Source organism: Oncorhynchus gorbuscha, linkage group LG15 (assembly GCF_021184085.1).
Source record: "Oncorhynchus gorbuscha isolate QuinsamMale2020 ecotype Even-year linkage group LG15, OgorEven_v1.0, whole genome shotgun sequence".
NCBI lineage: Eukaryota > Metazoa > Chordata > Actinopteri > Salmoniformes > Salmonidae > Oncorhynchus > Oncorhynchus gorbuscha.
The window spans coordinates 17,926,937-17,951,515 of record NC_060187.1 but is presented as its reverse complement, the minus strand read 5'-3'; the positions used below and the strand labels follow the sequence as shown (position 1 = coordinate 17,951,515).

Here is a 24,579-nt window from a genome sequence, read left to right as displayed (position 1 = left end):
TGGGGGAGTCCATATACCATGTTAGAGAGATTTTATGAGATACAGTGATAGTGAGGGGATTGGTACTGACCGAGGCATCTCGAGATAGACAATAATGAATGAGGACACACCGTATAATAACCCCTGGTCTGTTTCACACTTACCACAACTTTAATATCACATCTTTAATAGAGTGCTTACTTGCGAAGCTCTCAGTCAGACAGAATGTGGGGGGAAAAAACTTTGAACTTCATAACTCATAATCAATTGCTTGCAAATCCTTCTTTCCTGGAAGGTCCTCAGTGAAATTGGATCCAGTCTTAAAAATGGCTTTTTAACCAAAACATCTCAGATTGGCTATCGCGCCTGGTTTACACCCACACTGAAGCTGAACGGGAAGAGGCTCCAAGTTCCACCGCCTGTGTGTGTGTCTGTGTGAAGACACTTTTCAGCTGTGCTGCTGTACTTCATCGTATTCCTCCATGTTAAACCAATCTCCCACACAGCTCCCAGCACAGATAGGATACAAGTACCAGCCTATTTAAAAGTACCAGCCTATTAAACTGTTTGGCAGGGAGAAACCTACATTGGCTATGGTAGTGAATGACATCACCTGGCCGGGTAAATGAGAGGGCTGGCCAATGCTTAGTAAGATTAACATCATAAAGACAAAGGCATTTTTATAAAGTTATAGGCAAAATAAGATAATATTCTGTGTGTTTATGCACCTTCAATGAATGGTGCAGCGGTCTAAGGCACTGCATCTCAGTGCAAGAGGCGTCACTACAGACCCTGGTTTGATTCCAGGCTGTATTACAACCAGCAGTGATTGGGAGTCTCATAGGGCGGCGAACAATTGGCCCATCGTTGTCCGGGTTAGGCCGTCATTGTAAATAAGAATTTGTTCTTAACTGGCTTGCCTAGTTAAATAAAGGCTACATTTAAATAAAAATAATATTATTAAGATGATAATTAGGGGCAATCTGATAACCCCTACAACAAATCTTCAAGAAGGCAATTTGGCTCCAAAATGTACCATCCATCTTTATGTTAAAAGGCGATTTCTCCTTTTTACATTCTACAAGCATATGGTAACCTTTATTTAACTAGGCAAGTCAGTTAAAAACAAACTCTTATTTACAATGACGGCCTACGCCGACTAGACATAGCTAGCGTCTTTATTTATTGGTACAATGTTACAGGGAGAATTTACAATAAAAGCACAAAAAGGCCAGTTCATTCTTGTAAGTTTGTTTACATTTCACTCTTTCAAAGTCTCTCTATTCAAGAGCACTGAATAGGCAAACTAGATGACTGAGAAATTACACCCGGCTTATTAAAACACGTTATATACATCTGTTAAATAAACATAATATATGCACAATATCCTTTCTAATCTCATGGATATGGAACATTACATAGAATGGGACTAGTGGTCACGACTACCATAAATCTGAATAATAACCTTATACCACATACTATAATTGCTATAGAGGTCATACTCTACATACTTAACATTTCCTAATATTCACCTGTCCACACAGATTTACATTTTGGTGTGGGCATGAGTACAATTTCTGTAATTACTACATTTAAAACAGTAAACAATATTAGTAGCATTGTTTATGCAAATACGATAATAGAAATGTTTGAGTACTTAAAAGTTGACATTTTAAATATTTAATTGTTGTCCAACACCACTTCACAACTTTTCTAAAATGAAAGAGCAAAGTAAGCTGTTTTTTTTATTTCATATTTTCCTAATCACTCAAACAAAATATCAAAACAATTTCAAAAACAGGTGGGTTATAGTTAACCCTGAAAAATTAATGTTACAAAACATTTGACACACTCCCTGCCTAGAAAAACAGCCCTCTTCAGGGAGCGGTCAAAATGTACACAATTGTTACTGTACCTAAAAGGGTCATGCTTTATCAATTTCACTCAGGGGGAGGGTTTAGTATTATTATTTTTAGTCCAGGGAAGGGTCTTGAAATCTGTAACTGATTGTCGTATTGCTCAGGGATTGAGAATTAGTTGGTTATTATAGTATCTCGATGTGTGCCCCTCATCCCTGATTCTCTGCTGGGTGAGCAATATCAAGTGTGCCTAGTATCAAGTGTGCCTACAGGCTATAGACTATATGAAGAGCATGCTGGGAGAAGCAAAAAGCAAAGTTATATTCCTAAGAAAATGTTCTTCCTTCCAAATCTTTTGTGCTGCTGGGATGGTGTATATAAAACTAGGCTACACTGCATTACACACCGCAATGGAAAAGCATTCCCAATCATGAGCCCTGGCCTGCCCTACTCTTGCTGATGTGAAACCTTTTTGTGCTGCCTAACCAATGACTGTGCTGTGTACGGAGGCACTTCGGGAGGTGAGTCAAAAGCTTCTTCAAACAATACAAAAAAACATTTGTCAAAAGAATGAAATATCTGTGCGCACGGACTAGGCCTACTGATGTCCTGTCCAGTTTGAGAGGGACAGCGTGAAAATGGGAAGGAGGACCGGAGGTAAGCTTGCTACTGCTATAATTGATTTTAATAAACAATATGTTTCAATGCCCATAACGAAGCTACTTATCGGAGTTATTTACCTCACAATAAGCCATATTCTAGTCATTTACATAACTGACATTACTATGAAGCGACAACTGCAGAGATGGACAGCGCATGGGTGCTTGGGAAGTAATGTTTGATTCTGTCACTATCAATTGACGTTTGACATTTCAACAAGCTACTACAACATACTAACTCCAAATCAGTCAGGAGCAAGCCAGAAAGCCCAAGAAGGAACAAAAATGAATTATTTAGGCTATAGTATTATTTCAAGGCTATAGCCTGCCATTTAGGAAAATCAATTGTGAAGCATTTGTGACACTACAGGCTGGCAGAAGCGCTCAGCATTTCAACAACATAACAGCCCCTCAACAACACACCTATACATTTCGCATTTGCCCACTATAATATTTATAGATTTTTTAAATAGTTACTTCGAATTAAATAATAATGAAACAAAAACTGCCTTACAGTCATTATATAGTGCCTTTGAATTCACTTTTAGAAACACGAGTTTGGCCAGTCTAACTTGAGGATCATGCGGTGAGCTATGCATGCCTAGTTTGTTCATTTAGTCTAGCAGATGCTCTTATATTCCCATGCCCTTATCAGAGTCAACACAAATGTATTTTGTAACAACAATATCATGGAATAACATACATTTGAAAATTATAGTTTCCCAATTTCAAAAAAGTTATGAGTGTATGTAGCCCTACCTGATGATATGCGGCTGCTGTGTTAAAACAACACATGTCTTTTTCTCGAATTCAATGATGATCAGATGATTCAGTTGTCACGGGTTCTGTTGGGCTACATTTTTACAGTTGATAGACAACTTCAGCACTGTTCCAAACTTTGACTATCCTCTTTTTTAACAATAGCCTGTAAAAAATCTAAACATCTCCAGTGTTGCTCTGTTGTGGTATTAAAAAAGATTCTGTTGTCTACAGTCATGTGAAATTATGTAGAATTGCATGAAACGCATTCATAAAATGCTAGTTTTTCACAGACTGCAAATAAGATGATAATAAAAGCAGTGCATGAATCTAAAATGGATATATTTTCACCCCTACCCTTGTCCGCAGTAGTCGGCGAATACACAACTTTCTGGCTACTTTGCCATGTAATGCTTCCAAAATGAAGAACAGTTTTTAAAATTGCATATCTAAGGCTCTGGTCTGTCTTAGGAGTGAGGGTAAACATTAGGCATGTTCTCCACTCTCCACTTTATGTTTCAATTATTATTTTGGGTATAGGGGAGGGTCACGTTTCAAGCGTTCATGGAGGGTAGGGTCAAAAATAGATTTCCCTGAAGGGTGGTCAGATTCTCTCCAGGTATTCCTCATTATAAATAATGTAGTCCCTTAAAAGGCAAAATACTTTACAAAACATGAAACATTTGACAGGCCTAAAAACAGTCATTGATTTGGTATCTATACTAAGTGAGTTTCGCAACTCTTTAGTCCAACTAAAGAGAGCTGGACCCAGAAGAGACCGGTGAGAGAAAATCAGGCCAGAGCCAGGTCAGTTCTGCAGTATGTATTGGAATATGGGTCAAAGCTCGTTAACAGATTTTTTTTGTAATCACACTCTCGCACGCTCTCTCTTATGCTCTGTTGCTCACATTTACAAAAGAAAAACTAAAGTGTGGCAGTGTATAGAACCAGGAACCAGGTCAATGGGGTTTGTTAGAGAGAGCAGAACCCTCAGAGCAGTAGGGCAGGATAACCCCAATGATCAAGAACTGCCTGCCTCCTGGCTAGGTGACATCAGACGAAATTAAAGGAAACTGAACAAATGGTGTGAAAGCTCCTTCATACAATGCCTTTGTACATTTGAGTTTCAACCCTGACTGGCACAGGAGTCTATCTAGAAAACAAACTCTCAATAACCGGTGTTAAGCAGAAAGTAGACAGATACTTTTTAAAATTCCAATAGACATGGAATTTAGCTGATTTTCAGTGTTCCTGTACGACAAATATCTACAAACGTTTTGACTTTGGAGTCTGGCATGACAAACCTCCAGCCTGCACATCCTGAGACCAACTTCTGTCTATTTCCTGCCAACACATCGCCGCTGTTCACACAATAAACCCGACAGGTCGCCTTAAAGGAAAAATTCCTCCAAAACCACATTCCTATGATTTACAGTGTTACATAACACTAATATTTGAGAATAATATTTCTGTGAACAAATGTTGGTAGCAACATGTGAAAATTGTTGTGGAAATCAGTTGCAGCTCAAATCGACCACAAATCCACAAAGCAATGCTCTCTCTATGGGCTGGCTGGTTGGCTGGCTCGCTAGCTACGTAGCTAACTAGCAAACAAGGCTACACAATAATACCAAAGTCAATATCACCATGTGAAGTAGTTAGTTGTAAAATCGCCAATCTCACCATGTTCAACCTGCTGATTGATGTTCCTCAGAGAGTGGAGACTGACATTCGCAACACCACCACGCAATGCACCCTGGACTGAAGAGTCAGACAAATAGTTATACGTTAGACCCTCTGTTAAAATCACACATTTCTCCAGGTAGGAATATTGCAAAAATATAATCAATGGCTCTCATTTGAGAGAAGACAACCTCCCACATTATGACATCAGCCAGTATTTAAATCTGAAATGTATGATAGATGTTTTGGCGATCTAAAAGGCGTATCCCTATTAACTTCCAGTGTAGTGAGAGCGGCTTAATCTTAATGCTACGCCAGACAAATTTCACCCTGCTTCAACGGCATGAAAACATGAAAGTACCCAGGGAATCGATAGAACATCGCCCAGAGATGCACAAAAATAACATAACATTCAAACATTCAATTGGTAACATAACATTCAATTGGTGAATCTTTACTTTAAGACATCTGATCAATGTTTCCCCTTCCTTAACCTCTACTGCGTGCGTCCCCAACAACCGGATATTCCAGTTCAGGGGAAATGTAAAGAGCCTATGGATGTTTTGGACGTTAACAAGGCGACACTCCATCTTAACTCCTCCTCCACATTTACTGGATTGGTTGAACAGTGTGGAGGAGGACATACCCTGAAAGTTTTTTTCCTTCTCGTCAAGACCAGTATGTAGGGGATCCAGTTTCAGGCGTTTATTTTACTCCTGCTACGTTAGGTTACCCCTTCCTCAACATAAATCTACCATGACCATGGAACCTTAAAAGAGAAAGACAGCCTCCCTCGGCCCCTAGAAAACAGGGTTAGCAGTAGTCCAGAAAGAGTCTCCGGACTATGCATGGCCCCAGTTGGTTGGTATTATGAAACTTTGTAATCAGTAGCTCCCTCTATCTATCTATCCCCCTCCAACCCTTCATGCCTATCTAGGAGTAAACCAATTCTAAAGAGGGAGAATCAAACCTATTTCAGTGTTTATTAGTAAGAAAGTTTATTTAGTAGAAATCACTTTAGCATCATCAGTGGGTCAGATGGTCAGAGTCATAACAACATGGCTGAAAGTAACACAGTAACAGAGTAGGGAAATGTATGCACTCACTACTTACTGTAAGTCACTCTGGATAAGAGTGTCTGCTAAATGACTCAAATGTAAATGTAACATTCAGTGGTCCAGCCATTCAGTCCTGTTTTAGATATTATGAAGCTGATATTATGAGACAGTATCAATGTTTTTACACTTGTTCATGACACCAGGGAATATTCCACACCTGAGAGGCACTTCACTGTTTTATCCATTCATCTCTCAAAGGCTGAATAGGGAGAAATTACTGTGTTGCACAGCTCTGAGACCATATAAGACATGATTCATCCTGTCCCAATTGTCAAGAGCAATTGTATTTCCATTACCAATACACACATGAAACTTAAAAGAGGAAAAAGGTCAGAAATCACAGGAGGGGCATGATTCAATTAATGACATCATACAAACATATTCTGTGAGTCATAATAAATCAGTTTGAATAAATATAAAATTACACAGTTGGAGAGAGTAGACTACACCGCTATGGTATATCTCTAGTCTAATGTATTCTGGTCCTTAATATATTAGAAAAAGACAGAGGGGGTCAGAGAAAGAGAGGTAGATGTTGAAAACAGTATTTCTCTCCATCCATCATTCCATCTCTACTACCATCGTTTCCTCCTACAGTGTGTCCCCCCCCCCCTCCTCACACTACTAGTTGGATGGTGGGGGCTGCTGTTGAGCTACAGAAAATGTAGAAGTTACCCCTTTAGTGCAGGTCTTGGACCAGGTTTGTTGTTGTAACCCCTAGTGGTTAAGGTTAGGATAGTGATATGAAGCACTGATCCTAGACCAGCGCTAGGGCGGTAACCTCTGCCTCACCCCAGGTTCTACCTCACAGCTTGGCTTTGCCTGGCTGGAGCTGCAGACTCTGGAGCTTCATGGCCATTCCCATGTTCCCTGTGATCTTCAGCTTGCCCTGGAAGAATGCCTGAGGATCAGAAGAGAGAGTCAGTCATTAGAACCAGAACAGAGAGTGAGAAACTTGCCCTGACAGTAAATCTCTAAGACAAAAATAATGGTGTTCCAAAAAAAGTCCAGTTGTCAGGACCACAAATACAAATTCCATTTTAGACACCGTTGCCCTCGAGCACATAAAAAAACTATACAGTGCATTCAGAAAGTATTCCGACCCCCTAACTTTTTCACATTTTGTAACGTTACATCCTTATTCTAAAACGGATCAAATAGTTTTTTCCCCCTCATCAATACACACACACACACACACACACACACACACACACACACACACAATACCCCATAATGACAAAGCAAAAAAAGGTTGAGACATTTTTGCAAATGTATAAAAAAAAACAGAAATATGACATTTACATAAGGATTCAGACCCTTTACTCAGTAAATTGTTGAAGCACCAGTGTGATGGCAATTAAATCGTCTGTGGACCGTTTGGGGCGGTATGCAAACTGAAGTGGGTCTAGGGTGGCGGGTAAGGTCGGGGTGATATGATCCTTGACTAGCCTCTCAAAGCACTTCATGATGACAGAAGTGTGCTACGGGGCAGTAGTAATTTAGTTCAGTTATCTTTGCCTTCTTGGGTACAGGAACAATGGTAGCCATCTTGAAGCATGTGGGGACGACAGACTGGGATAGGGAGCGATTTAATATGTGCGTAAACACACCAGCCAGCTGGTCTACGCATACTCTTAGGACACGGCTAGGGAGGCCGTCTGGGCCAGCAGCCTTTCGAGGGTTAACACGTTTAAATGTCTTACGTCGGCCACGGAGAAGGAGAGGCCACAGTCCTTGTTAGCGGACTGTGACGGTGGCACTATATTATCCTCAAAGCGGACAAAGAAGGTGTTTAGTTTGTCTGGAAGCGTGACGTCGGTGTCCGTGACGAGGCTGGTTCTTTTTTGCAGTCTGTGATTTCCTGGAGACCCTGTATCAGAAATACAGCGCAGACATTGTTAATGTTGCAAATGACTATTGTAGCTGGAAACGGCTGATTTTTACAGAGGCCCATTTTACAGAGGCCCATTATCAGCAACCATCACTCCTGTGTTCCAACGGCACGTTGTGTTAGCTAATCCAAGTTTATCATTTTAAAAGGCTAATTGATCATTAGAAAACCCTTTTGCAATTATGTTACCACAGCAGAAAACAGTTGTTCTGATTTAAGAAGCAATAAAACTGGCCTTCTTTAGAGTAGTTGAGTATCTGGAGCATCAGCATTTGTGGGTTCGATTACAGGCTCAAAATGGCCAGAAACAAAGGACTTTCTTCTGGAACTCATCAGTCTATTCTTGTTCTGAGAAACTGAAGATCTCGTAAATCGATCTCGTAAATACACCCTTCACAGAACAGCGCCAACTGGCTCTAACCAGAAAATAAACAGGAGTGGGAGGACCCGGTGCTCAACTAGTCAAAGAAGGGCAGTTTTATTGCTTCTTTAATCAGAACTACAGTTTTCAGCTATGTCGGCCTTCCGCATCGGCGGTGGAAGGTGACCGAGCTACAGCGGTGTTTGTCAGATCATGAGACATCCTGAAAAATCAGTCTTCTCAGGGAAATGTCTGCAGAGTCCGAACGGTTTGGCTTACAAACTAATATGAACACAATGGAAAGATGACTCTCACAAACCCGATGGTGTTCACCCACAAGTGGCACGGGACTCGTCTGATGGTAACCCATACAAATTAATGGAAATACGGAGGTAGTTTTGTGGCCATTTACGACCAAGCTTTAACTTCCTGACTGATGTCTTGAGATGTTTCCCTCATCATGATGTCATCTATTTTGTGAAGTGCACCAGTCCCTCCTGCAGCAAAGCACCCAAACAACATGATGCTGCCACCCCCATGCTTCACGGTTGGGATGGTGTTCTTTGGCTTGCAAGCCTTCCCCTTTTTCCTCCAAACACAATGATAGTCATTACGGCCAAACAGTTCTATTTTTGTTTCATCAGACCAGAGGACATTTCTCAAACAACTACGATCTTTGTCTCCATGTGCAGTTGCAAACAACCTTTTTTATGGCGATTTTGGAGCAGTGGTTTCTTCCTTGCTGAGCAGCCTTTCAGGTTATGTCGATATGGGACTCGTTTTACTGTGGATATAGATACCTTTGCACATGTTTCCTCCAGCATCTTCACAAGGTCCTTTGCTGTTGTTCTGGAATTGATTTGCACTTTTCCCACCAAAGTACCTTCATCTCTAGGAGACAGAACGAGTCTCCTTCCTGAGCGGTATAACAGCTGCGTGGTCCCATGGTGTTTATACTTGCGTACTATTGTTTGTACAGATGAACGTGGTACCTTCAAGCGTTTGGAAATTGCTCCCAAGGATGAACCAGACTTGTGGAGGTCTACAATTATCTTTCTGAGGTCTTGGCTGATTTCTTTTGATTTTCCCATGATGTCAAGCAAAGAGGCACTGAGTTTGAAGGTAGGCCTTGAAAAACATCCACAGGTACACCTACAATTGACTCAAATGATGTCAATCAGATTCTTCTAAAGCCATTTAGAAGCCAATTTTCCAAGCTGTTTAAAGGCAGTCAACTTAGTGTATGTAAACTTCTGACCCACTGGAATTGCGACACAGTGAGTTAAGTGAAATAATCTGTCTGTAAACAATTGATTGAAAAATTACTAGTGTCATGCACAAAGTAGATGCCCTAACCGACTTGCCAAAACTATAGTTTGTTAACAAGAAATTTGTAGAGTGGTTGAAAAACAAGTTTTAATGACTCCAACCTAAGTGTATGTAAACTTCCGACTTCAACTGTATCTTGCACACACAATTCATCTCTCCAAACTATTCTTTGTCAAAGTGCAGCCCCTTAGTCAAAGTGCAGGGGGACTCCATTTTGTGGAAAGTAAATCCCCCTGCAGTCAACAAAGCAGGGAAATAGTATTCTTGAGCTGGTTGGAAAACAAAACGAATGGAAATTATTCCTGATTCTGCGTTTCACTCCAGTAGTGTGTGCTCCTGCCTGGTTTAAAGAGTTAAAGTGGAGATTAATGTCAGAGTGGAAAGTGGGACAGCAGGAGGAGGAGCAGGAAGAGGAGGCTCTACAGACCAGATGGGCTTAAAGGAGGGCTGAGGACTGACTGTGTCATGTGTGGCAGCCAGCAGTGGCACAGTGACTCTGTCCCCCACATTCCGCTTGTAGGATGGAAATCATGACTGAGTCTTGACATTTGTATGAAAAGAAACTAAAGCGAGTACAGAACTCAACGGACACATGGTAACAGAAGCCTTGAAGGTGTCCTTAGTTCCAAAGACACATATCCTCTGTTATAAAAGAGGCTTTGTATAAACCGAGCATAGAAGAAGAAGAAATAGACTCATGGTCAAAACAACCTTCTGGAAAATAATAATAGAGAATAGTAACAAGTATGACATCATTGTACAATGAAGGTCACTATGAACTGACCATACATACAGCGCAAGGCAACACAAAATAAGAGCTGAGTTTGCATACTACAACATGGTAAAAGAAATTCCACTCAATAACACATACCTACACGCCGAGCAAATGAAAAGTAAAATAACATGGACATTAACCAGACGTTGACCGCAGCCTTACTCATATTGAACCCATTATTTTTTTATTACAGAACATGTCCCAATTACCAAAACAATAAGAATAATAGGCTCTTTTAAGTTGAGCATTTGTTAGGAGGCTCATGCCCCGTCTGTTCCTCTGGGAACCCAGTAGAACAGAGGGTGTTCTTTTGTGTCTGTATGCGATGACTCAACACTATTCATGTCAGCTACTACAGCGACTGATATTACTGCAACACTTAAAGAGTTGCAGTTAGTTTCAGAGTGGACTGCAAGGAATAAGTTAGTCCTAAATATTTCTAAAACTGAAAGAATTGTATTTGGGACAAAACATTCACTAAACCATAAACCTCAACTAAATCTTCTAATAAATAATGTGGAAATTGAGCAAGTTGAGATGACTAAACTGCCTAGAGTAACCCTGGATTGTAAACTGTCATGGCCAAAACATATTAATTTAACAGTAGCTAAGAATGTGGAGAAGTATGTCCATAATAAAGCGATGCTCAGCCTTCTTAACAACACTATCAACAAGGCAGGTCCTACAGGCCATAGTCTTGTCACACCTGGACTACTGTTGAGTCATGTGGTCAGGTGCCACAAAAAGGGACTTAGGAAAATTGCAATTGGCTCAGAACATGGCAGCGTGGCTGGCCCTTGGATGTACACAGAGAGCTAATAATAATATGCATGTCAATCTCTCCTGGCTTAAAGTGGAGGAGAGATTGACTTCATCACTGCTTGTATTTATGAGAGGTATTGACATGTTGAATGTACCGAGCTGTCTGTTTGAACTACTGGCGCACAGCTCGGACACCCATGCATACCCCACAAGAGGTCTCTTCACAGTCCCCAACTCGATGACAGACTATGGGAGTTCTATGCACAGTACTACATAGAGCCATGACTACATGGAACTCTATTCCACATCAAGTAATCGATGCAATCAGTAAAATTAGATTATTTTTAAACAGATAAAAATACACCTTATGGAACAGCAGGGACTGTGAAGCAACACAAACATAGGCACAGACATATGCATACACACACGATAACATAGGCACACATGGATATTGTAGATATGTGGTAGTGGTGGAGTAGGGGCCTGAGGGCACACAGGGTGTTGTGAAATCTGTGAATGTAATGATTTTAATTAAATTGTATAAACTGCCTTAATTTTGCTGGACCCCAGGAAGAGTAGCTGCTGCCTTGGCAGGAACTAATGGGGATCCATAATAAATACAAATACCTTTGCCTTCCCCCCCCCAGGTCCCTTTAATGGATGGACAAACAGGTGTGCATGGAGGCCAAGGAAGAAGGAAGCCACCTCTAAAGGAGCCATGAAGACCTGTTCCCAGATCTGTTTCTGCTGTCCGGCCAAGTCCTATATATGGTGGTTGTCATGACAAACAGCACAAACGGGTCTGGGACCAGGATAATAAAGATCTGCTGGGCCCCATAGCAAGAGTCTATGAAGTCAGTCAATCAGTGAAGCTTGTTACCTAGCATACCTTATTTCACAATTAACCATTGACTGACCTATGGTGGACTCAGAGTACACGAGAGAAGAAAAGCAACATTTCAGCACAATCATCCTAAATTGTCATAAGAAATGACATGGTGTTTTTGGTCTAACAGTAGCCTGACATTATCTATGCTATTATAGTTGGTTTGCTGTGTAGAGTACAAATTAATCATTAAGTGATCTTAAGAGACACCACACCATTCTGAGAAGTGGCAGAACGTCCCTCCGCTGCTCACCGGCAGCACTACACCCTTGTTTATAATGTTTGAATAACTTTGGGAGTTTCACGTTACCACAGCTCTACAAACTAAATTCTGCATGCAGTTGACAACCATTTTTTTCTTTTTTTACACCATCGCAGCAGAGCAAAAGTTTCGGGGCTGACCCAAAATCATTTGGGCTAAAGCCCCAAAAGTCAGGTCCTGGTGAGGTCCATGTGCCAGGTTATAACCATGAGACTGACTGAAATACAGAGTATTAACTCCCTCAAATCAAGGCCAATACTTACTGTCTGTGGGTTCATTTTCCCTGTCATCAAGGCCAGCAGGTCTGCATCTGACATGGAAATGGTGCAGTCTGCTTTCTTTGCTAGAAAGAGGTCAAAGGAGAGGAAGGGTAGATGAAGGAAGAGAGAATTATAGCGAGAGAAAAAAAAACACTTGTTTATTGATTATAAAATACTGTACATTGAAAACCACAAAAATCATGATACAGCCTGTGAGAATACAACTAGATATTTCCCCTCCACGCGTTTCTTTGTGAATTCAGCTCATTTACATTCTCACTCTCAATGTGGACCAAACCACTAATTCTGACCTGTCGTTGTGGATGCGGCCCTTGCTTTTCTTACCTGTGTCATTGTGAACGCAACCCTTGCCATTCTTCACGTCCACTATCCAGGTCGCTTCCTGACCATTCGGACCATCCTTCACCTTAAAGGAAAACACCCCTCCAATCTTCTTCACAAATGACTCCCCATCCTACAGAGAAATACAAGGTAGTCATAACAATTAGGATAATAAGTACTGTGTTCATCAATAACACAAGCTGTTTATATCGTCATATCCAAAGACGAAGGACACAAAATATTTTTCTTATTCACCTAAACAAAACAATTCACATCCAGTTAAACAATCTTTTTTATCCATGTGCTTTATAAAATCAATAAAATAACAAATCATTCACTGAAACCACACTGAAAACACAGACATGCTACTCTTAAATTAACGATCAATTAGGCTACTGGACAACCATTTTCTGAACATGTCTAACAAGGATTTTTTTTTCTCCCTGTAATATTGTATTATTCTGTGGATAATCAGATACATAGCAGTGGAATAACATAATGCCAAAACACAGAGAAAGATCCTAATGGGAACCAGAGAGCACCGCACCACTGCTGCCAGACAGACTTACACAAGGATGGAAAATCTAAAAGTAGGACAACAGAGGAAAACCTCCTTGAGTGGAGATGATGTCACACATCCAGAGTCGAAAGAGTTGCAGACTAGTTTAGTTACATTTAATCCTGTCTATATACAGTACCAGTCAAAAGTTGACACCTACTTATTCAAGGGTTTTCTTTATTTTTACTATTTTCTACATTGTAGAATAATAGTAAAGACATCAAAACTATGAAATAACACATGTAGTAACCAAAAAAAAGTGTTAAACAAATCTAAATATATTTTAGTAGTAGCCACCATTTCCTTGATGACAGCTTTTCCCTCTCTTGGCATTCTCTCAACCAGCACATGGAATGCATTTCAATTAACAGGTGTGCCTTGTTAGAAGTTCATTTGTTTCAGTCAATCAGTAGTGTTGTGACATGGTAGGGGTGGTACACAGAAGATAGCCCTATTTGGTAAAAGACCAAGTCCATATTATGGCAAGAACAGCTCAAATAAGCAAACAAAAACAACAATCCATCATTACTTTAAGACATGAAGGTCATGAAGGTCAGTCAATACAGAATATTTCAAGAACTTTAAAAGTTTCTTCAAGTGCATTTGCAAAAACCAGCAAGCACTATGATGAAACTGGCTCTAATGAGGACCGCCACAGGAAAGGAAGACCCAGAGTTACCTCTGCTGCAGAGGAATTGTTCATTAGAGTTACCAGCCTCAGAAATCGCAAGACAAATAAATGCTTCACAGAGTTCAATTAACAAACACATCTCAACATCAACTGTTCAGAGGAGACTGCGTGAATCAGGCCTTCACGGTTGAATTGCTACAAATAAACCACTGTTAAAGGACACCAATAGGAAGAAGAGACTGGCTTGGGCCAAGAAACACAAGCAATGGACATTTGACCGGTGAAAATCAGTCCTGTGGTCTGATGAGTCGAAATGTGAGATTTTTGGATACAACACCCGTGTCTTTGTGAGATTCAGAGCAGGTGAACGGATGATCTCCACATGTATGGTTCCCACCGTGAAGCATGAAGGAGGAGGTGTGATGGTGCTGGTGACACTGTCTGTAATAAATTTAGAATTCAAGGCAATCTTAACCAGCATGGCTACCACAGCATTCTGCAGTGATACGCCATCTCATCTGGTTTGCGATTAGCGGGACAATCATTTGTTTTTCAACATGACAACGACCCAAGACACACCTCCAGGCTGTGTAAGGGCTATTTGACCAAGGTGGGTAGAGTGCTGCATCAGATGACTTGGCCTCCACAATCACCTGACCCAATTGAGATAGTTTGGGATGAGTTGGACCGCAGAGTGAAGGAAAAGCAGCCAACAAGTACTCAGCATATGTGGGTACTCCTTCAAGACTGTTGGAAAAGCATTCCAGATGCCTACCTCATGAAGCTGGTTAAGAGAATGCAAAGCTGTTATCAAGGCAAAGGGGTGGCTACTTTGAAGAATCTCAAATATAAAATATATTTGGATTTTGTGGGTACTACTTGATTCCATGTGTATAAGTAGGTGTGTCCAAACCTTTGACTGGTACTCTATGTATAATAGACATCTAGTCGTGTATTTTGGACCTAACAGACTGCTGTTCACTGCTGGCTAGGCTGAGTTAAGGCGAGAGAGAGAAAGAGAGGGAGAAAAGAGAGAAAGAGAGAAATTAAAGAGTGACAGGTGGAGAGAGAGTTCTGTCATCATCCAGCTTGTGATGTTTATAGTAGTGAGGTCAGAAGCAGAGCAGCTGCAAATTAACACACAACTTTAGAGTGCAGAACCATTTATCTGATTGATTCAAACAGCATAACAACTTATATCATGAGCTAGATTTCCATCCAATTGGTGACAGATTGAGAGTATTCTAAACTCCGCAAAAAAAACAATGTGCATTTTCCCACCAGAGATTTGTTTCCATCAAATTGACTTTTATTTTTATTTTTTTAACCTTTATTTAACCAGGCAAGTCAGTTAAGAAAAAATTCTTATTTTCAATGACGGCCTAGGAACAGTGGGTTAACTGCCTGTTCAGGGGCAGAACGACAGATTTGTACCTTGTCAGATCAGGGGTTTGAACTTGCAACCTTCCGGTTCCTAGTCCAACTCTCTAACCACTAGGCTACCCTGCCGCCCCTACCCTGCTTGAGACTGTGCTTGATGATGTAGTGCACATAAAAATACCTTTTGTGAGAAAATTCCCATGTACTGAATAAAAAAAATACTAGTTAAAATGGGTTTCCATCACATTTTCAACTCTATGTTGCGTTTAATAGCAAATGTGCCCACTCCGGTATCGGCACATGCGTTCTAGCCAAGAGCGCAAGTATAACATCCATGATGAGATTATTATGGACAAAATAGCAATATTATTTTGTCATATGGCAGCCAAGCATCGAAGATCATGTCACCAGAATAAGACCCTCGATATTTATTGGAAAGGAGCATCAAGCTCATTGCCTTGCACTTTCACCACCCTGTGAAGTTCATCATAACTTATTTTATATGTAGCCTAATAAACTGCATGCTTTCCCGATGAGTGGTACTGGGAAGACCACACAACATGTCATCACGTGACTTCAAGTTTACTTCGGTAGGGTTTTATATCAATATTTGCGCATAAACTCATTTCTCGCATAATTGCACCGACAGAAAAATATCCCACCGTGTCTAGCTTATTGTGTTTTGTCAACATCAGGCCTGTCATTACATTTTTTTTATCCGTCATGGATGGAAACCTTGTTATTGTATGATGAGGGAAAACACCTGTTTCCGAGAATGAATCCAAGTGTGCTACAGTCAAAGTCGAAAGATCAATAGGTCATTTTCAATGTAACGTCACAATAAGGTGTAGCGTGTTCGATTTGCCTGCTTGTGAGCAAGGAGACCCACAGCTCTGCTTAAACCATTTACAACTCAGTGCCATTTTCAAGGAAATTAAATCAATGTTAACTATTTGGTTGTAATATTATCACCTCTTAAAGAGCATGGCCAGACCTACACATTTCTGATTATTCTATGCAAATCAATGGCGCACATTTAGATCATCAGTTATACAGCAAGTAACTGCATGTCTTTCATGATCAGATATGTGAGGGTAGCCTTATGAGATCTCTCAATATTGGCCACCATTAATTGTATATTTTTGTATATATATATATATATTTTTTTAAACTTTATTTATACATTGTGTCACCATTGAGACCAGGGTCTCTTTCTGCTGCAATCTGGTAAATTGTGTCACCATAATCAAGAACTGGCAGGAATGCTGGCTGTACAATCTGCTTCCTGCTATTTAGGGAGTCAAGATTAATTTCTAAAAAAGAAGCCCCCTTTAAATCTCATCTTGTTAACTAGCTCATCCATATATTTTTTAAACATGATCTTAGTCAATCCAAATGCTCAGATATTTTTAGGTGGGAACCTGATCAATGGGAGAACCATCCAATTAATAAATATGTAGTCCATCTGAAACAATTAGCGATAGAAAATAAAAGTGGCCTACACCTGACAACTATGAGTGGTTTAGGTTAATTTCTCATCTTTTGTGGGCTCTGACGGTCTTACAGCAGAAGGGAGCATTTGCCGTGGTACTGTTAGCTGATAATCTTTTCCTTTGCAATCTTCTGTAATCTCTGATGAAGCAAGCTAAATGATGTTTGCTTAACTAGCTACATGTCAAATGGATAGGTACCTTCACATATGTGAAATGACATGATTATTGATGTTTACTGATCATGAAAAGCATGTATATTGAACAAAAACGCAACATTCAACAATTTCAAATACTTTACTAAGTTACGGTTCATAGAAGGAATTCATTTAATTGAAATAAATTAATTTGGCCCTAACCTTTGGATTTCACATGACTGGGATGGGGCACAGTCATGGGTGGGCCTGGGAAAGCATAGGCCAACCCACTTGGGACCAGGTCCACTCACTGGGGAGCCAGGGCCAGCCAATCAGAATTATTATTATTTTTTACAGACAGAAATACTCCTCAGCACTGCTTCTTCTCAGACGATCCCACAGGTGAAGAAGACGGATGTGGAGGTCCTGGGCTAGAGTGGTTACACGTGGTCTGCGGTTGTGAGGCCAGTTGAATGTACTGCCAAATACTCTCTGACATATAGCTGGGGGTCTACTTGCCCGCCAGCAGCCAAATCGAACTTATTGTAATGTTTTATTGAAAACAACCTAAAAAATGAACCCTCATTCTATGGCTGTACTGTGGAGGAAATGGTCAGAGGTCACAATATTTTTGTGACCTTTTCTGTGAAAAGGATCAAAAAGAGGTCTAAGCATTTTCATGTGAAAACAGGATGTGGGTTTGTAGCGTTAACTGCAATACATGACACCTGAAACAAATAGCACACATAAATGAATGAAGATACCTCCTCCAGCTTCTTGGTGATCTCCTGGAAGACTGCATGGGCCTTGAAGCCCTCCAGGGTACGCTCTGCATTGGTGTTAACTGACTGGATCCTCTGAGAGCTGAGACACACAGAGAAACCACACACAATTGACAGCATGCCATACATCGCCTGTGAGGCACAACTATAACAAAATCATTAGGATTTTTCAGCAGGAGAGAAGAGAACTAGCATGGTAGTCTTAAACACGACGCTAGGCAAAAGACTAATAGGATGGGGCTATATTACACAGGCGTACTAAGAGTCCTCATAAGGCTCTTGCCTCAGTCACAATATGATGGCGTTGTCTTTCAACTAGTCTAATTATCAGTGAGCGCAGTTCAAATGCAGAGAGCAGAAAACATGTCTGATTTTAATTGTAGAAAGGGCTTGGCTCTGATTTGATTACATAATTAGACTTATCTGAAGCTTTAGACATCTAAATGCAATTTGATGAAAGTAATGCCAGTGCGTTAAAATTAATAACCTGCAAGCAAATGGATAAATTAAGATGTATTATATTCCTATTGAATCCACGTCAGGTTGGCAAGAGTTTTTTTTTTATATCGGGTGGTGGTCATTTTCCGGTAAGTATTGCACAAGTCAGGTGTTAGCACAGCAGTAAGTTAGCTGCTAACAGTAATGTCATTGTTTTTAATAAGCTAGCTAATCAAGCTAACTTTACACCTTGCATTTCACAAGGGTGACCCGAACCAGATGAATAATTTGAGGTAACGAGTGGCAATTAAAGGGCTGTGATAATTTTACTAACCCCAAGTATCTCACCTTACAACCTGCGATTCGCGCATTTTGTTATGTGAAACAACCATTGTTCAGAGGCCGACACAGCTGGTGTGCAACTCTGCCTGCTGTTGTGAACATAGAGATAGATAGGGGACTCCTTTTTGTATCTAACCTTATAGCGTCTGTGAAATCATTGCCTCAATGGCGCTGGCAATCTCCATTTTAAAGTAGTACATTTTCTTCTTCACGATTAGCTGATCCCTCCTGATGACCCCACCAAGAGGGAATGAAGTTGAAAGTCTCACCCGGTTAACTACATTAAAATGGTGGAAGCCCTCAATGGCCCTGCCCGTACTCAAACGTCTTTTGGCCTCTACAATTCTCTATGGTTGTGAACCCACTTTATAGCTAGCTACCCGAAATTCCTTCGCAAGACCCTACATGACGATAGCTGAGAGGGTGATGATTTGATCTTTAGTGCAGCACTCTACAGTTCTTGGAGGCGAAGATTTTTTTATCCACAATTTAAAAAGTTGGGCTATTCAAATCACACATGTGCAATATTATTCTGTCGTAAACCCCTAATTTAACCAATGATAAGCCTTGCTATGTTTAAGATAGATGCATTATTTATTTCACTGTTGTGATGTGTCTGAACAACGAATGTATATTGTATTTGAATGGGTGCTTATTACAAAAGGCACCGATTTTTGTTTTATTTAACCTTTATTCAATCAAGGAGTCACATTGAGATTAAAACTCTATTTCACAAGAGAGCCCTGTACACATAAAAAAACAGACTATTAAAACATACACGTGTATAAAACAAACAAAAATAAACATTTAATAAAAGCAATCACATTCAATTACATAGAGGTCCTCAATCAATCATTTTAACTGACTGAGTGGCACCAGCACATCCAACTGCAGTGAACTCTGCAGATTTGTAAATAAATAAAAGAGAATGCGGCTCTCTTTTTACAGACAGAGAGGTCCATCCCACATTGTTATACAGACTGCAATGATGAGTCCTAAAATTGTCCCCAGTGATAAAAACGTATTGCTGGATGGTAGACTGTGTCCAAGGGTTTTAAAGCAGAGGTTGCCGCATGCATGTAAGCAATATCACCAAAATCCAATACAGGGAGAAGTTTTGTTTGAACAATCTTTCTCCTATTTGTAATACCAAGGCATGATTTATTTCTATATAAAAAACAATCTTGGATCTTAGCTTCTTAGTCAGATTTTGTATGTGTTACGAAGGATAACTTGTCATCAGTCCAGACACCCAGGTACTTATATTGAGAAACAAGCTCAAGTTGGGCTCCATTTATAGCGCAAATATGCAGGTACTCAGGGTCAACATTTTGTGACCTAGAGAACAGCATGAGCTTGGTTTTACTTGTATTTACCACAAATTTAAGATCTGTAAGTGATTTCTGAATTGAATCAAATTCATGCTGAAGTTCATGAATGGCCTGCTGCGCTGAGGTGGCACAGGAAAACAAAACTGTGTCATCTGTATAGACATGAATGTTACAAGTATTAACAGCGTTTACTATGTCATGAATATACAAAGTGAAAAATAATTTACCCAAAATCGAACCCTGAGGAAAATACCTTTTTGAATCTCAAGAAATTTAGATTAATCTTTCGAGATGGTTTGAGTTCTGTCGCTAAGATCATTCTGAAACCATAAACAGACTGTATATCCCAGGCATATTCTTGATCATTTCTTCAGCAAAACAGAATGATCAACAGTGTCAAACGCCTTTGACAGGTCAATGAACAAAAAGGCAGCACTGCTCTTTTTAGCATCCACGGCATTGACAAGATCATTAACAACTAGTGTGGTTTCTGTAGTAGTACTATGCCCAGGACTAAACTCTGATTGGTTTATATTAAGAATACAATTATCAGAAAAAAGGAACACAATTGTACATTATCCAAGGATTCAAGAATCTTACCAAAAGAAAATAGTCTTGAAATGGGGCGATAGTTGTCAAGATCATTTGTATCCCCCCAAGAAGTTCTGGGAAGCAGTTAAGGACCTGGAGAATAAACCATCCTACTCACAGCTGCCCATGTCCCTTAATGTTGATGATGTGGTTGTTACTGACAATAAGCACATGTCTGAGCTCTTTAATCACCACTTCATTAAGTCAGGACTCCTATTTAACTCAGCCATACCTCCTTGCCTGTCCAACATTTCTTCATCTCCCACCCCTTCTGATGTGACTATCCCCGATGCTTCTCCCTCTTTTTCCCCTGCCCCGCTACAAAGTTTCTCCTTGCAGGTGGTCACTGAGTCCGAGGTGCTAAAGGAGCTCCTGAAACTTGACCCCAAAAAAACATCTGGGTCAGATGGTTTAGACCCTTTCTTCTTTAAGGTTGCTGCCCCTATCATTGCCAAGCATGTCTCACCTTTCTGGGGTGGTTCCCATTGCTTGGAAGGCAGCCACGGTTTGTCCTTTACTTAAAAAGGGGGAGATCAAGCTGATCCTAACTGTTATAGGCCTATTTCTATTTTGCCCTGTTTATAAAAAGTGTTGGAAAACTTGTCAATAATTAACTGACTGGCTTTCTTGATGTCAATAGTATTCTCTCTGGTATGCAATCTGGTTTCCACTTAGGTTATGGATGTGTCACTGCAACCTTAAAGGTCCTCAATGATGTCACCCTTGGTTCTATGCAATGTTGTGCTGCTATTTTTATTGACTTGGCCAAATCTTTTGATACGGTAGACCATTCCATTCTTGTGGGCCGGCTAAGGAGTATTTGTGTCTCTGAGGGGTCTTTGGCCTGGTTTGATAACTACATCTCTCAAAGAGTGCAGTGTATAAAGTCAGAAAATCTGCTGTCTCAGCCATTTCCTGTCACCAAGGGAGTACCCCAAAGTCTCAATCCTAGGCCCCACTCTCTTCTCAATTTACATCAACAGCATAGCTCATGCAGTATATGCAGATCCATTTATATGCAGATGATACAGTCTTATACTCAGCTGGCACCTCCCCGGATGTTTTGTGAAATACTCAACAGCAAAGCTTTCTTAGTGTCCAACAAGCTTTCTCTACCCTTAACCTGGTTCGGAACACCTCCAAAACAAAGGTAATGTGGTTTGGTGAGAAGAATGCCCCTCTCCCCACAGGTGTGATTACTACCTCTGATGGTTTAAAGCTTGAGGTAGTCACCTCATACAAGTACTTGGGAGTATGGCTAGACAGTACACTGTCCTTCTCTCAGCACATATCAAAGCTGCAGGCTAAGTCAAATCTATACTTGGTTTCCTCTATCGTAATCGCTCCTCTTTCACCCCAGCTGCCAAACTAACCCTGATTCAGATGACCATCCTACCCATGCTAGATTACGAAGACATAATTTATAGATCGGCAGGTAAGGAGGGTGCTCTTGAGCGGCTAGATGTTCTTTACAATTCGGCCATCAGATTTGCCACCAATGCTCCTTATAGGACACACCACAGCACTCTATAATCTCTACATACCTGTCGCAAGACCCACTGGTTTATGCTTCTTTTTTTCTTTTTTTAACTCTTAGGCCTCACTCCCCACTCTCTGAGATATCTACTGCAGCCCTCATCCTCCAAATACAACACCCGTTCTGCCTGTCACGTTCTGTTAAAAGTCCCCAAAGCACACACATCCCTGGATCACTCATCTTTTCAGTTCGCTACAGCTAACAACTGGAACGAGCTGCAAAAAACATTCAAACTGAACAGTTTTATCTCAATCTCTTCATTCAAAAACTCAATCATGGGCACTCTTACTGAGTTGGGGCTGCTTTGCGTGATGTATTGTTGTCTCTACCTTCTTTCCCTTGTGCTGTTGTCTGTGCCCAATAATGTTTGTACCATGTTTTTTGCAGCTACCATGTTGTGTTGCTACCATGCTGTGTTGCTGCCTTGATATGTTGTTGTCTTAGGTCTCTCTTTATGTAGTGTTGTGTTGTCTCTCTAGTCGTGATGTGTATTGTCCTATATTTATATACACTACCGTTCAAAAGTTTGGGGTCACTTAGAAATGTCCTTGTTTTTGAAGGAAAAGCAAATGTTTTATCTATTAAAATAACATAAAATGTATCATAAATACAGTGTAGACATTGTTAATGTTGTAAATGATTATAGTAGCTGGAAACGGCTGATTTTAAATGGAATATCTACATATGCGTACAGAGGCCCATTATCAGCAACCATCACTCCTGTGTTCCAATGGCACATTGTGTTAGCTAATCCAAGTTTAACATTTTAAAAGGCTAATTGATCATTAAAAAAAACTTTTGCAATTATGTTAGCACAGCTGAAAACTGTTGTCCTAATTAAAGAAGCAATAAAACGGGCCTTCTTTATACTAGTTGAGTATCTGGAGCATCTGCATTTGTGGGTTTGATTACAGGTTCAAAATGGCCAGAAACAAATATCTTTCTTCTAACACTTGTCAGTCTATTCATATTCTGAGAAATGAAGGCTATTCCATGCGAGAAATTGCCAAGAAACTGAAGATCTTGTACAAAGCTGTGTACTACTCCCTTCAGAGAACAGAGCAAACTGTCTCTAACCAGAATAAAAAGAGGAGTGGGAGGACCCGGTGCACAACTGAGCAAGAGGACAAGTACAATCGAGTGTCTAGTTTGAGAAACGGACAGCTCACAAGTCCTCAACTGGCAGCTTCATTAAATAGTACCCGCAAAACACCAGTCTCAACGTCAACAGTGAAGAGGCGACAGATATGCTGACCTTCTAGGCAGAGTTCCTCTCAGAGTCCAGTGTCTGTGTTCTTTTGCCCATCTTAATCTTTTCTTCTTATTGGCCAGTCTGAGATATGGCTTCTTCATTGCAACTCTGCCTAGAAGGCCAGCATCCCGGAGTCGCCAGATGGTTTTTGGGGGTCAAATTTAAAGAGATCCTTTAGCACTTCAGACTCAGTGACTGACTGCAGAGAGAAATGTTGTAGCGGGGCAGGGGAAAAAGAGATCGGGGTTAGTCACATTAGAAGGGGTGGGAGATTAGGAAATGTTGGAAGGGCAATGAGGCATGGCTGAATCAAATAGGAATCCTGTGGAATAAACTAAAGAACCCTATATATTTCTGCAGAGCACCTTTTTTCTAAGAGTGTTGGGATCGATAGGCTATGTGAGAGGACGTGGGGGCAGGGGTGTTAGCAAATGACACTGCTGTTTATGCACAGGCCAGGTCGACCCGTTTGTAATCTGCAGAATGGAGGCAAACATAACAGCAGAAAATCGCATCAGTCTAATGAACAGTCACATTCTTAGGGCAGGGAGCTAGGTTGAGGGATGGATCCAGGGAGGGGAAATTGATGGATGCATTGGCTGCTGCTGGGGACAGGTGGGGGAGGATTTAAGGCAGAGCGTCAAACTCAAGCTGGCTTGATTACTCTCTCGCCCAACATAAATTATAGGCTAACAGTTTTCCAAGCCGAGGTAAGCCAGACAATGTTTTGCTACTGCCGACTGCTTACTGGTGCGAGTGACAGTCTGTTGTTTTAGATCGGGGGAGCACAGCATTGAGCGAACGCTTGCCGTGGCCAGACCAAACTAAACACCGATCAAGCATATGCTGCCCACTGCTGGTATAGTATAAGTATTGTACTAAAACTGAACGTTGTCTATTTTCGTTTCAGAAAATAGTAACAAAAAACATTTGTTTGAACCCTTTCTATTTGTCACATTGTGGTCAGGCAGAGATCTACAATAACCCCGAATTAAAAAAATAAAAACATATTATTATGAGGATAACATCACCTTGAATAGCAAACATGTACACTATTTATCATTATGTTGTGTGTGAGATTAATCATGTATACGAAACTTACTTTGTCAAAGTACAGTAAATGTAAACAAAGTTCTGCAGTGCGCCATAGGAAACAAACTATAGTGGGTAATGTTCCCCCGCTG

General features: G+C 40.6%; 1 protein-coding gene across 2 annotated transcripts; it reads right to left on the bottom strand.

Moving 5' to 3' along the window:
* Positions 1-1,218: 1,218 nt before the first annotated feature.
* Positions 1,219-24,579, bottom strand: LOC123996688 (sterol carrier protein 2-like). Of its 2 annotated transcripts, XM_046300288.1 has the most exons (6): positions 24,498-24,579; positions 23,399-23,594; positions 17,887-17,986; positions 12,929-13,058; positions 12,587-12,666; positions 1,219-6,958 (listed from the first exon to the last, which is right to left on the bottom strand). In XM_046300288.1, the coding sequence occupies exons 2-6, from the start codon at positions 23,494-23,496 to the stop codon at positions 6,863-6,865; spliced, it is 504 nt and encodes a 167-aa protein (XP_046156244.1). In that variant the 5' UTR covers positions 23,497-23,594; positions 24,498-24,579; the 3' UTR covers positions 1,219-6,862. The 2 variants fall into 2 exon arrangements, with proteins under 2 accessions (XP_046156244.1, XP_046156245.1); XM_046300289.1 differs by lacking the exons at positions 23,399-23,594; positions 24,498-24,579 and adding an exon at positions 18,691-18,820.